The sequence below is a fragment of the Pieris napi genome, chromosome 14 (assembly GCF_905475465.1).
Source record: "Pieris napi chromosome 14, ilPieNapi1.2, whole genome shotgun sequence".
NCBI classification, from domain to species: Eukaryota; Metazoa; Arthropoda; class Insecta; order Lepidoptera; family Pieridae; genus Pieris; species Pieris napi.
This window is the reverse complement of record NC_062247.1, coordinates 7,122,352-7,138,124: the sequence shown is the minus strand read 5'-3', so window position 1 is coordinate 7,138,124 and position 15,773 is coordinate 7,122,352. Positions and strand designations below refer to the sequence as shown.

Sequence of the window (15,773 nt, the reverse complement as noted above, 5' to 3'; positions counted from 1 at the left end):
CGATTTTCATGAAATCTTCTGTGCATATTAGTTAGGTCTGCGAATCGGACATCTATTTTTCATCCCCCTAAATGTTAAGGGTCCACCCCTAAATTTTATTATTTATAAAAAAAAAATTTGGTTTTAGTTTTTTATGATACAGCATACAGAAATACATAAAACCCATAATATTCACCCCTCTACGATCAACCCCTATTTTTATTATAGCAGAAAATTATTTTTATTAAACTAAAAAAAAATGTTTTCTAGAAATATACATGGCAAAATAACGTTTGTCGGGTCAGCTAGTATGTCTATATAGATTTTGCGCCTGTTCTGATCATTTTCTTTCATAGACAAGTAGATGATCAGTTCAATCAGCCTGACAGATTTTGTCGATTTTTGAATTAAAGACAAACCGATGATGTACTTATTGTACTAGGAGGTGTACATATTTATATGTCTGTACATATTTGAAAACACGACCCATAATTTGAGAGACGCAAGCCTAGGCCAAGACATAGTTTTACTGTTGTTTAATACATAATAATTCCGTTTAAATTGAATTAATTAAAGACAGAAGAACACATTCTTCATATTTACTAACTAAACTTACACCATCATCACAATTTAAGGCGTATAATGTTTTTAAACGTTTTTTTCAATCTGGAGTCGAGCGAGGTATTCAAAATACGTCACTTGAGTTTCGACTAATGTTGCTCTCAATGACGACCTAATTGTTATCAACCTAAATAAGTAAGGGCAATTCATGAAGTATTATTACGTTTATTTATTACAGTATAACTTTCTGCGGCAGACATCATTATCACTTAATATCAGGCAAAAACAAAAGAAGGAATGCGTTTCGCGCGTTTTTACTTTCATAAAAGCTTTTTTGCGCGAGTGTCTTTTTAGACAGCCAGTAATATTTTCATAAAATATTCGTAATCGATCTCTTTGGTAACTGAAACAGTTACTAACAATATCCACATACCAAATTCTCTTTAATCCCTGGGGCTTAAGAAGCTGTTTGTATTTACATTCAAACAATTTTTTACTTTAAGCGCATACCAGATACGGCTAGTAATCAAAATAATGATGACAATTACGATACATTCGGAATCAGAAAACAAATAGCCTAACAAGCAAAAACTGGAATTCGAATTTTAAATGTAATGAAACTCTCACAACATCCTCGTTTCATTTTTAATTTTTTATCTCGTTCGACCGTTACTTTTTAATTAGCTTTCGAGTACGTTGTTTTAAAAATGTTTTTCATTTGACCGAGGTAAGCACTTTATATGCACGGCGCCTCCTGCGCCCTCGTTTCCTTAACATTAGTAATTTTTATGTCAAAATACAAAAAGTCTACCAATGTAGAGAACTGTTGCTTTGTCCGTTTGCAGCATAGTAAAAAGAGAGCAATTTACTAGACTTCAATTCAGCTATTTCGCAGTGGGGCGTAAAGTAGTGAATGTTTACAGAGGACGTTTAATTTACTAGCAAGCTCTAAAAAGGTATACATATTTACATCAGCATAATTCAGGATAACATCGACGTCAATTATGTCGATATACAAACGTTCGAACTTATATACGAATTCATGCACGTACGTACGAATGTATACATCACGTATGTATAGATACACTTACGAATACTATTCTTCCTTTTCGGTACACTCTTGACAGAGCGATCGTGATCGCTATGAAGTAGTGGTAATAGAAGAAGCAAATGTGATGCGCTTTACGACGTTTCGCCACCGTTGCCTATTAGAGCTCATAAACGAATACTAAATAAACTTATTATTGCTGAGTAAAACTAAACGTAGACTTTAGAAGCATATTTTAAATTCCCAAATTAATAATCTATGGTTACTTATCGTCGTTGAGAGAATCTCCTCTAAGGCAGACAGCAAGAGAACGTACCTCGTCCAGCCAGGTGATATTATTACCAATCTTTATTAAGGCTTAAAATGTCGATGTTAATTTCAAACGAAAAGAATTTGTATGCAGTTTAAACCGAATCAGCTGGTATCTTATATATGTATATCTTAAGTACATTTAATAGGCAAAGGGTTCTTTTCTGATGTTGCTTTGTATTTAGACATTAATTATTAACTATTCTATAACACGTTTATGCTTATAAAGGCTTATTTTGAACTCTTTAAACTCAAAGGCATCTTGCGGTTTAGTCTATTCTCAGTATTCTCGAACTAAATTTAAGCTCTTCATATAACCAACTTTATATTATGAAACGCTGTGAGCCAGTGAATACCTGTCATTTATGTGGGATGCATAATTAATTTCATCAAGTGAAGTTTTCGGGTATAATTTAAAACTGATGCACGCGACTTTGCCTAAATTATAACAAAGGACGCGGTGTTCTTGGGATTTTTACTATTTTATCCAATTATTAAAATTACTTTAGTGGTTAAAGAATGATCGGAAAATGACATAATTTTTATTTTAAAGCACTATTCAGTATTCTAATGACTTGATCACAAAGTTTGTGGTTAGTGAAGATAAGAGGCGATCAGAATGTAGGTTCCTTTAAGGTATGTTTACAATACTTTTTAAAGTATGTTTTAAAATAGTTGAGGCCACACTATGATTGCACAAATTCCTGTGTGGATACAGCTAATATGGTGGGGGAACTAATTGATTTATATTCTTTCTAAGGCGTATAAGGAACAGGACAGAGAGAAAAATAGTACAAATAAATTTCGTCCAAAAGTTCTCCTCACCTTAAAGTATTCGTATCTAAATACATTCTTTGTAATACTTGTTTGGCTGCGAGCATAACAATGTAGACACTCCTTCGTCGGTTCCACCGCTACACCTGGGCTAGTGGCGACTGACTGTCACCTCACCTACAACATTAACCGCCTCGATCTATGTCTCAAGACTGTTTTCAAATAATTCCCAACGATGATTGAAAAAATATCCGACGGGTTGCACTCCGGGAGTGCCGGCAGAAGTGAAAACTTGAATATTAACGTTGTGCATTTTTGATATTGTGGAATGGTTTAATCATCAGTATATAAGTACTATCATTTATGTGGTAGAATATAATATTTATTTATTGCGCTATCGTACACAAACATGACAATTTATATTACATTAAATACGCCGCGCCCGATGTCTACTCTCCATCCGTCTTACGAATTTTCGATCAGGTCACGTGTCCTGACGCGAGTTTAACATTTTTACCCATTCAAAAAAAAGTGTACAACGCCGCTAAAGAAGTTTTCACTTCAAAAAACATGTTCTTCGGCTCTTGCTGGATTTATGTTGTGAATGTGCTTTTCCCATTGGAGATTAAAAGACTTCGCTTTCTGGGTTGCTTGGCTATTTGAATTTCATCTAAGCCGTAACCTTCCCCTTACCTTACCTTACCTTTTAGTCATTATTGACGTTCGAATTTAAATATGAATAATTGGTAATAAAACACCTTCATACATTTAGATCATTTAATGAATTTTATTTACAGTGTTGTCGAACAATTTACAACCAACAAAAATAAAATTATGAATTATTTACAATATTTTTATTCTATAATTCAACGGGAGTCAAGAAATCTTGCAAATAAATAACAAACACACTACGTATATTTTAATAACAATCGATCCTAATTCATAAATAAAATTCTATTTTAAATAAACATATTAATTTCTAAGATTTCATATGACGTATCAATAAAATTTGAAGTTTTAACATATTCAATGCAGTCAAATCTTGGACAAGAATCAATAATACAATCGTTTAAACTTTTCATTTAGTAAATAATAAATATCTTTTAATTACCTATTAATTGTTTGGCTTTTACTGCTATGAAATAAATATTTGACCCAAAGAACACCTACGTAACATACGATAAATACGTTTGCAGATATTTTTAATTAACTTTATTTTTTTCTATAACAATACTTGTTGCGTTTTCGCTGTGCGTTCACCATACAAATACACATTATTAACCATAAAGTGTAATTAAAAAATTGGATTATATCTTTAACTTGATGTACCTACTCCAAAACCTCTGTATTAGAAGTCAATTCAAACAATGTTTCTTTGGCTGTAGAATATAACAACGTAATATTAATAAATAACTTAACATTTTTATATTACAATAGAGTATGATCCAGTCATCAACTCTTTTATTTAACAGTACCTACTCGTTTTATGTTATTTAACCTTATTTTTGTTCCTAATTGGGCCTTAAATTTTTACAATTAGTTAACTTTGCATGAGTTGCATCGTTTTTAGATGTATATTATTCTACAATTAGTCATAATTTAATGGGCGTTAATACGGCTGATCATTGAAATTATATAACTTGCTATCAAGCGTGCCGATTTTTACAACTTAAATTATGATCAAACAAACGTGATTTAACGTTTAAAGCTACATTTTATTTTTATATTATTTAATCTAAGGGTTAAATTAATTCAAACTTGATACAGGTATTACAGCTAATTCACAATACTAATGTAACTAGTAATTGGCAGTGCTTTAAACAGTTTCATTTACCTAATTAGATTTATCCGTGGGACACTTAATCTATTTATTAAAAGGAATTCAATATTCTTATTAATATTAGTTTCGTTATTCCTTTGGCATCTGATATCACTGAACCATACTTCTGAAAGGTACACATAATCAACATGATGTTGTAAAATAAAGTCGATTAAAATGATTTCGTAATTAACAAAATTTATCTTATCTATTTATTTCCTGGCATTATACACTTTGACTATATAAGTAATAGCGTGTTAAACATAAATTAACAGTCGTTATTTTTTTAACCAATACGAACGCCACGGGCCATGCGTCATAATTATCTACCCTACTAATTAGTTACTCGTGCATACAATGACTGCATGTTATATACAAACTACGCTAAAATAACTTAGTGTTGTCTCTGTCATATTTCCGGTTTAGTTTAGTATGTGTACTCACAAATGCGTGTATTTACTAGGCGAAAAATGCCCGCAATTGTTGGGCCAAAATTATCAGTTCTTGTAAACTTATTTGTAAATTGCAAAATATCGCAATGGTTTATTTACATTGCTGACAATGTCGGATATTTGTGCGTATCTATGACGTATCGTTAATCAATGGATTCTATGTATATGGCAATAATCGGTAGTTGGTTATCTAATTAATGATTTTAAATGCTTACCCAAACTAGTTTCGTTATCCACGCTGTGAAAATTGTTGGTAAAACTTGCCCGTATTTGCGATGACATTTATCCACTAGTCATACCTTTGTTACTAATATGATGCACATTTTCAGTTGTAATTATTCTATTATTAATTTTGGATTATGTTAAGCCCAGTCATCTATTAGTATAAGAACACTTTGTTCCTTATGATTAGTTAAACTTTTATAAATATATATTTTACAATTTCAAAACGTCGAAACTATTGAAGTCGCAGTTTAGATGTGTTCGTCTTGAACATCTGTTGAGAGAGAAAAAGAACATTAATCTTGATGTATAAAATGAAAAGATTACAAATTTTAAAAGCACGAAGATTCGTTTTCTACTAAGAAATTACCTAGAAAATAAATAGAAAATGATCTTCTAAAAGCAGTAAGTCGAGATTATATCAAGATTGTACATTCATGCAAGGAAATCTCGTTACAGAGCCTATTTTAAGCTTCACGTATGTAATACAATTTTATTAAAAAGTATTTATTCTTTAAGATCAGATCAAAAGTACTGGTTGGTGTCATTATTGTGGTAATAAAAAAATATGTGATCGAAGAACAGCGTGAGCTCGAACTCGAAAGATTTTTCATCAAAACAATTAAGTTATGAAACTGTGAAAGAAATTGCAACCTTTGGTGCTCTTAGACGTATCGTAAATATTTTTTCTTTGCATAATAGTGCCATTCAGCGATAGTTTTTCTGGATCGTTGCCAGTTCATCAAGAGTTGTAAGCATAAGGGTATTTACAAGTATCCGTTTAAATAGTTAACGGTGAATGCAGTATATACTACCTAAAAAAACCTTTTTTATGCATGATGTCAACTTTTTTTCTATATTCCATTTTTTTCTTTTTAATGTGTAAAAAGTCTTTATCAGCCTTGCGATTTTGTAACTCACTTTTCGAACTCGCACAGCGGTTTTCGCAGCGGCGGTCGCGCTCAAATCAGTCGTGAAGAAGTCATTTTACGATTTGGCATTCTGATAAGGAGGGAGCTTGTAGTTAATTGTATATTAGAATGCCAAATCGTAAAATGACTGCTTCACGACTGATTTGAGCGCGACCGCCGCTGCGAAAACCGCTGTGCGAGTTCGAAAAGTGAATTACAGAATCGCAAGGCAGGATTTTTATGTGCGAAGAATTTAATGCTAACTATAGATTACGGGTAGTGCATTTGAAGGGTTCATGCATTTCAATACAACACAGGGCTACACTCAACACAAACAATACTTACGATCCATTCTCAGATTTTGCCGCTTAATGATCTTTTTCTCCTCATTATTTGAATCAATTTTGAAAAAAATATAACCAATTATTTACCAATTTGTATTTATTTAAATTAAGAATACATACATTTTAATTTATTGATATAACGAGATTTGACTGCACGAATTTAAAATAAAGGTGAACGAATACAAAGTAAACTTTTTAACCTATTTATACATCTACAAATACATAACATTTTACATAAATTGTTATACAAAGAATTTAACCTCTAAATATTAAATTTGTGCCAAGTAAAGTGTCATAAAGTGCTTAGTTTAACATTACACTTTAAATTGATTATATTGTGTAGTCGTTGTGAAGTGTTTTCTTCGTTATTTTATAATTAAGTAGGTCGTACTAATTTTGCCGTTTATAAATGAGGCATGCATCTAATTGAGTAAAAAGAGAAATTTGTGACGAGATTATAAGTGAAGGGTTATTCATGAAAGGAACAGACAAGCTATTTTTTTAAAAACTTCGTCAATAAGAAATATATTACAGTGTTGTTTTTAGCGTTTTATAACTAAAAATATGTAAAAAAAAGTAACTTGTTTTGGTATATAGCCAGGGATGTTATTCTTGGGAAACGTCTTAGACTCAAGTTTTATACATTTAAAATGGTAACACCAAGATGGAACACGAAGGTTGTGATTAAGTAAAAAAAATTACGAGTGATAAACATAGATCCTCAATATTTTGGAATATAAAAAGTTGTGTTAAATAAATTCCATTTGAAGGCTTGAAGCATATACTGATCTCCGTTTAAATCTTACGTTGAATCTTATTTAGAATAGGAAATTAAAGTATATATTTATCATGCAGTAGAAAAATGAGAATAGATATACCTTATATATCGAGGATAAGTTAAAAGTAATATTAGCCTACACTTATATCGAAACTATGTCCTACCTGCTACAATCTGTACTAACTATAAGGTGTCAAGTAAAAAAGTGAGAGATTAGTGACTTAGGTAGGAAGACTTTTTTCACGGTAAGCTTTAGTTAGACAATAGACATTATTAATTTCATTTGATTCCTTATAATGGAAATACAAAACGTATTAACAGGAAACGACAGACTATACATCGTATTAGGGTAATGCAACCCCCTTAATCGTAACAAATAGAACCGTTCTAACTGAAGTAATCATTTGTCTCTTTTCATGACCGTGTAAACACAATTTGGTAGATAGAGACGAAAGACTACTTTACTTAAAATAGTGCAATTATAATGATTTAGTTTTTATGAATAAGGGGCTAATCCCCTATAAGGGTCTCGTCGACGAAGTCTGTATTTTTATACAATATTAACTCTATTTATACTAACTTTAAAATAGGTTTGTATAACGCCATAGTGTGTTGTTTTTAAAGACCTTTGTTATGGGAACGACAGGATTGGAGGATTTCTTTTTACTATTCTTTTAGGGTGTGGGAGTAGGTTTCCTAGAGAACGTCGAGTGTCACCGTAACGTCAAATAGCGATGCTGTCACTTGCATGACGGCCGTCATAGCGGTGATAAACATTAGTTCGCGTGTAGCGGTGCCCATATTTAATTAATACAATGAGTGGAAACGTGACTTGACTTGCGAAAATGATTGTTTTTTTGCATTATGTTAAAAAGTAAAGACGGCCGTTATTAACAACCGTAAAATGATGGCCGTTAGTTAACGGCACCGCTTTTCTAGGAAACCTAAGCTTAAGCTGCTTGAACGATTGTAATCAGTTACAGATAGCTCTCAGAGAAGTCTAGATCGGATACAGAGGCGCGGGATGAGCGTGTGTAGTTAGTGGAGGTGCCATAGTCTGAGGTGGCAGTCACCAAGTCGGCTACAATCGTACCTTGGGTTACGCCATCAGCTGCGGCCGCTTCCCGTTCAGCCAACTTCTGTTTTAAAACTCGGATACGTTCTTCTTTCTGTAAGTTAATCGTTACTTTAAAACTAATATAGCAATTCTCTGTGGGTTATTCATTATTTCAATATAGATTATTCACTATACAACTTAAACAGCAAAAACCTAATTACTATTATTACGTTGTTTAACGATAGCGATAATCTGTGTCATGTTTAATTGTGTTGTTGAAATAGGTAGGAACTGTGTTGTGAGGCAATACAAACTAATTTTATGATATGATGACTTATGTGTTTCATCAGAGACTTTTGATATTTTTGTAGAATAGTATTTTGTTATATCAAAGTAGAACTGGTATTAAATGTTTGGTTACACACGAAGAAATCGTGTCAAACAAAACCTTTATTATTAATAGTGAAATTGTGACATGATTTAACAAACTTATAAGATTTTAGCGTTATAATTGTTAGAAACTCAAAATAGAAGTTGCGGTTACTAGCTATCATATGGAAGAGAAATTTGACCCACTTTACAAATAAAAATATGCAAATGAAACAGGAATTTGGGACTCTGAATGAAGCTACTCCTATTATCCTACCATACATAAATAATAGCTTAATAATTTTCAAATGAAAGAAAAGATACGCAACGCTGGGCAACTGATTCAACTTCAGTGGAAAATTCGTGGAAAGTTTTTAAATGTGAACCATTGTTTCTTGTGAAGTAATCTCGGTTCGAATGTAAAACTGGGTTGTTTTTTGTTTGATGTAGGAAAGGGAATTCAATTTAATATAGAAAATAATTTACATTTATATTTCACACATACTAATTCACATGAATTCTTATAAAGGAAGCATTTAAAAATAACATTTTAAAGGCAAGTATTTTTTTGCTTATAAAGACTGTATTCAAATGTTAAAACTTCTGTACCGTAGTAATTAGTAATAGGTTTAGAAATTACTTAAAATATTATAATTAAATCGTCCACATTTGAAATTGTAAAGCTACTTTTTTGGATTTAGGCACAATATGAGAATTTGTTGTTTTGTTTTTCTATGTTCAACAGTCATCATTAGATAATATAACAAAATAATAAAACACATATTTTCAATAAGTGTAAATTTGAGTTTATATTTATGAGATCACTTCTAACCACTAATCTATGGGGTGATTACTCGTCTTAATATAAGTTATTGATCAGCCTTAAATACTTTCCAACAAGAAGTTTACAGTTTACAATAGTGTAGTAGAGCATAGACTAGATGTAGTTTATCCGATTTCGAACTAATTTAAAACATATACAATGATATATAACATATATTGTATTACTAATTGAACTCTTGTTTAAGCTCGACTATAAGGAAGTTTTTAATATCACTGTACTGAAATGATAATGAATTGTTAATGAATGTATTAAAATATATTCACAATACATGAAAATTTAAAGTAGTGTTGTCTCAATCTGACTTTACGAGTTGGACCAAGAAAGGCAAGTTTACGTTTTATGTGAATGTTTATAAATTAGGCATTGAGGCATTTAATAACTGTCTTCAGATTCAATTTTCATATTAAATTAATATTAATGTCAAATATCGCGATGTGTAAAGGAAAATGGAACGAGAAAACGTTATTTCCCTCGTAACTGACTTAAATAATATTTAGCCGCGAAGGGATCAAATTGACAGAGAAACGGAAATTGTATTGGATTTATGTTGGGCTTGTATATTGTAAATAATATATTTTCATATAATACTTGACTGTGGCCTATTGGTTCCTGGTTATATTGGTATCATGTCTTATGTATTTACATATAATAAAACTAAGCTGGTTCTGCCTTTAGCTCTTTAAGCAGGCGATTTCAATGGATTTCATCAATAGACAAATTTATACAAAGAGGAACGTTTATATGTATTATAATTAAATAGTTTGATACAGTCTAATGTTCGCTTTTTTATACTAGATTCATCATACTAGGTTCTGTAACCTTCATTCACAACATATTAACCAGATACCAGTTTTGGACTTAAGCGAGAACGTATTAATTAAAGAATATTCGAAGTAATTTAATGTTATTAATGCTAGTCGTAGTTTCTTGACTTCAACCGTCGTCTACTATAGAACAATCTAGAATTCGTAGAAATTACGCTTGGTTACAAAATCTAGGGCATTCATATTATTGTAAACCGAAACAGGTAACGACATTTCTTATATGTCTTTGAGCAATTATTTACAACGAATTTAAATAGCAGCAAGAACTGTCACAGCTTGTATGTGTGTGAACACGGCCGTAACAGGAATAAGACAAGCAAATTTAAGCGTGTTACTATTATGTATAGAAGAAGAGATAATCATTTGGAACCATCAATAACCATCGAATCTATTCCATGTTAATTCAAAGCCTACTCAGTCTAAATAGTAATACTTGAAGAATATTTTTTCTCACACACTTGCGCATTTTAATTAAAATTACGCAATAACAGCAATATTTAATAGGATTAACATGTTGGCTTTTGCCCAAAAGCGTGAAATTGTATATCATTTACCTTTTTAATCTTGCAATCAGCCCGGTTTCATTAAACAAAGTGGTTTTTCAAATTAAAAGTTTGTTTTAAAAGTTAACTTTTATAAATAAATATAGGGATAAATGCGGTCACAGATCAGATTTCGCGAATTGCTGTGTTTGGTTCTGGATCTTTAACGACGCTAACATTGTGGAACTCATTAAACATAGGTTCAATTGTAATCAGCCGTGCGATTCTGTTAATCCGTGACTTCACCTCGCACTAACAACACCACTCACGTCATTTTTTGGAATCTCATGGTATTCTGTTAAGCAATTTCACATTACGTCTTGACTTGGAGGGAGCATGTAGTTTATTGTTTATCAGAATGCCAAATCGTAAAATGACTGCTTCACGACTGATTTGAGCGCGACCGCCGCTGTGAGAGTTCGAAAAGTGAGTTACAGAATCGCAAGGCTGATGTCTGATTAATTAGCTCTGATTTGTTTTGTTTTTTACGCCTGGAAGATCATGGCAATAGTCAGATAATATTGTAAAGAATTAATGATATTAATAAGTGAGGAAGGAATAGATTCATGGCAGCTATGATAATGGAGATGATTCTGTTCTGTTCCACCAGTGATCATAATGAGAATGGGCACTTTAGCACATATCTAATAAAAAGAAGCAATGTTAAAACGATATTTTGAAGGTTACGTTATATCCACCGTAAATGAAATTTGTTATATATATATTGGTTAATTGATAACTCTGAAGACTTCGAGAAAATAATTTAATTACGTTATGGAATTTGGTCTGCTATAAGGTCGTTAATTGAAATCGGATTAAAAGTTTCATAAAGCTTCAAAACTCAGAAAGTTATAGCGTCCATAAATATTTCGAAGTAAGAGCTGAAGTAGGAATCGAAATTCTTACACATCCCAGAAAACTTAAAAGTTGAACATTGTTAGCTCTCGGTTAGTTTTAATTCTACTTGGAGATAGCGAAAAATGCACAAGGGTATAAAACTTAAATTGTAGCGTCTCTAGATTAAAAGTGTTCCATCCAAGATCTATTTACTTTGTGGGAACGATATCGACAAAGGATCGTTATACATCTAATTTTAAATCGATGAACTTGATGGTCTTAAGTCTGCATACCTTTTAAAGTTCATAGAATTATTATTGAAGTATATTGTCCGCTGGATTATGGTAACTAAAATTTAAGCAATTTTGTGAGAATAAAGTTATTCCCTATTTCTATATTCCCACTCATTTGTTTTTTGACCGTATTCATTATTATTTTGAAGATAGAGAATCTCACTAGTCCACATCATCCTTCATTAATTACCGTAGAACTAGTTCTGCCCGATGTTGTATTTTTTTATTCCATATTTAAATATTCTTTTACTAACCTGAGCGATAAGTTTCTGTAGTTCTTCATTTTCTTTAACCAGTTCCCTATAGCGTTCTTCATCAGCCGGTGCAGATCCCGACCCGGAACCGCGACTACTTTCAGCGCGGTCTGTAGGATGCCTTATTACTTCTATTACCTATAAATAGAAATATTGGATTATGGACATAGGCTGTATATGTTTTGAAGGACGGCCTCGTTTTAGTGTGGTGTACAACAAATGAAGAAACGATGTCTTGATTGGTCATCAGCTTCTCTAGTCCAAACATAGACACCGATCCATTTGCCGAAACGGCCAATCACTTTCAAGATACATACTCTCTACTACGCAATCTAACTTAGCGTAAATTAAAGACTGAGCTCTGAGGATGTTAAAAAATACTAAAAAAGGACATCTTTTCTTTGCTTTTATTCCGGTTTCCACGTATATGACAGTTGGAATATTTACATGCACTATTTCTATCTTATATGAATAATCAGAATCAAAATCTAATTTTGCTTTAATTATTTTGCTAGATATTATTGGTACTTCAATTCTAAAAGATAATATAAAAATACTGTGTGATTTTACAGAAATATTATTTTCTATGTTCAGCGCTCGGTGAGATTGGATATGTAGGTTTATGACTTAAATAAACAATGCAAAGAGCTTTTATGTAGTGCAACATCCAGAATCGATACTAATTTGATGGACTAGCCGCTAGCGCAAAGAAGGTTCTGAATAACCACTCGGGTCTTTCACGTTAGATAAGCTGCAGTATACATACTTTGATGGATTACATCTGAATTTTTCATATGTAGAACTAGTATAAATAAATTATATATATTTATAGTTTATATAATTTATGTAAGCTGTAGGATTACGAAATAACAAAATTAACTTATTTGACATTTCATGAACTTTGGTACTAACCAGTTATTAGGTAACAAATAAATATTAACCAAAACACTAAATATGTTGATTTTCTTAAAATAACTGGATTCAAAATGTGATAGAAACTATCTCTAACTCTTCGGCTGTATTATAAAGAAACATAACCGAAACCTAGCAAAAGATACATATCAATTTCTACAACATGTTATAAGGGTAAGAGTATAGAAAAATAAATTTTTACAAAATCTTTCCTGAATTTATATTGATTGCAATGATTATTATGAATGTATAAACATCGTAATTCTAATTCATTAAACCAACTGTTATCAACACTATATGCATCAAAATAAAGAAAAACGCCATATTAATTATTAAAGAACTTTCCTTTGAGTTTTCAATAAATGTAATTAATGAAGTTTCAAATAAAAGCGATCAATCTTAATTATTAAACAATGGTCGCTAAGCTTTAAATAATTTGGGCCTTGTTATTTAGTCATTACTGGTGGTGACTGGTGACGTTAAAATTACTTCCTTACAGCCTGAATGGAAGAAAACGATTTTTAAATTCATTTTTGATTACGCTTTTAACATTTATAGCTTCGATAATAATAAAAACATTATTAATGACAGAAATATCGTTGTCACAAAATTTATCTATAGCTTGTCCGCACGCTAGGAACCCTGTGTGTGGGTAATTAGATTACAATTATTTCGTATGGTGCAGGGGGCAAGATAAGATTAAATTTGCGCTAATAATAAATGTTTTTAATGTTCAGATAGCTATAATTTGGCAGTTTACAATTTAGTTTATTTGTTATGTAGGTCTACTCTCTACTCACTCCTATTCTATATCCAGTACAGCTAATAATATTGTTTTTATCTACCACGAAATAGTACGTTAAATTAAAAGCAAGTGTGAAGTGTGACACGTGACTTAAGGGCGCATCACGTCAAGGGGTTACTTCAGTCTAAATTAGTTTACAACGTAAAATAAAAGTTATCCTACAAAACCTATTTTGTAATAATCAGAATTGAGAATTTGTGACCCTGTCCAGGCGTCGTAGACCTTACATCCGTCCTTGACGGGACGATAGACGGGCTATGTGTCACGTCACTTCATAGATTTTAAAATCACATGAGTTCTGACGATGGTGGTTCTATAGACTCACAAAGCCGAGGTTGTAAGGACTGAATTGTAATATAGAGGGAGGGTAAAACCTGCTGAGTTTCTTGCCTGTTCTTCTCAGAACAAGGCCTCCTGGTAGTTTTGCGAACGGATGGCGTAGTTTTGCTCTTTCGCGAATTTTGTAAAGGTTTTTGACATTCATAAGCATGCCCTAAGACGCATCTAAACTGAATAAACGTGTTTTGATTTGATTTGAAAATTTTCCCAAAGAACCTACCAATGTTATTTCTATATTTTGTGGTAAATTAACCGTTGGTGAGATATAAACCAAACCAATTGTAACCAAGGAATTGCCGTTAAAGCATGATTAGTCTCATTGTGAGACAAAATGTGTGAAGTGAGTGGAAACGCGTTATCTTAAAGCTAACATCTTGTGAAACGGAGCAGAACAAAGCTTTTTCGATACGATTAACAAAACGATGTGTTCCATTTACGATACGCATTGGGGAGCGTTGTGTTTATTTCGGTATATTTTTTTAGAATTGACTTTGGTTGCCCTTTAAATATTCAAGACGAAGCAGAGGCTAGGCAAGTGCTGCTTAGACCAAGGGCGCCTCGTGAAGTGTGACTCCTTCAACTCTTGCTGTAAGGGTATTACCTCTAGGGGTAAGATTCCGAGTTGATTATTAACGGGAATTACGACTCTTCCAGGTGAAATACAAAGGTTGGTATGTTAACATTTAAAATACGCTTGACATTGGGAAATCAATCTTAATGCTCTGTTTCGACTCTATTGAATATTACCCTAAATAAAATAATACTATTATTTAATATTTCACATAAATCTATAAATATAGTAGGTACGTACACGGATAAACGGCGATTATTTACTCAATCACTTTATAGAAAATGTAAAATCTTGTTTCCTTTTACGTATTCTTTATATTACCATTTTAAACGAATCTATTTCTAAATAAATGCAACGAAAATGTTTTGTCGAGTCGGACTTGAAGTTGCGAAACCTTTTATAAAATTACAATTATAATTTCGGAAGTCAATATTATAAATTGAACCGTTAACACAGCCAGCTAATTAAGTTATTAAGAGAATAATTAATATGGACACAAATTGTATCTGATTACATTGAACGAAGTTTGCGTTTCATTGAACACAAAAAATTACCGATGAAAAGCGAATAAAGTTTATTCGGATTTTTCGTAGCGTAACTTTTTCAAACTCAGTGCCGGTTTGGTTAAATTATTCCTATTTTTATGAAATCCAGCGCTCTAGGATTATTGTAAATATTGTAGCAGCTAAACGCTATTGTTCTGAATACGGCCAAGTATTTTAGTTTACGTATGACATAAAATACAATAGGAATAGTTTTGAAATTGTTTTGGAGGCAGCGGAAGGATGGTTACTTAGTTTACTGCAATATTATTAGGAACTAGTTGATGCTCAAGTTCGACTGATAACCGGATTCTATATCTATAAGACTAGTTATTGTTATGAGTAGTAGATTTTATAGCCGTGGTTTATGATCTCTGAGAACGAATA

The 15,773-nt window shown here is 32.0% G+C and overlaps 1 protein-coding gene across 3 annotated transcripts in view; it reads right to left on the bottom strand.

The window, feature by feature from the left end:
• Positions 1-3,434: 3,434 nt before the first annotated feature.
• LOC125056083 (gamma-aminobutyric acid type B receptor subunit 1) overlaps positions 3,435-15,773 on the bottom strand; it is a 111,105-nt gene continuing 98,766 nt past the window's right edge. The window contains exons 14-17 of one of the 3 annotated variants that reach the window (XR_007118003.1): positions 12,218-12,355; positions 8,291-8,366; positions 5,158-5,438; positions 3,435-4,617 (exon numbers count right to left, since the gene is read on the bottom strand). Coding sequence is in view for 2 of the 3 variants with exons in the window: in XM_047659017.1 (XP_047514973.1) it covers positions 8,175-8,366; positions 12,218-12,355 (330 nt within the window). In the remaining variant the exon portion in view is untranslated. Of the gene's footprint in view, positions 5,439-8,095; positions 8,367-12,217; positions 12,356-15,773 lie in introns of those variants that run through there. The other 2 variants (XM_047659018.1, XM_047659017.1) reach the window with 2 other exon arrangements.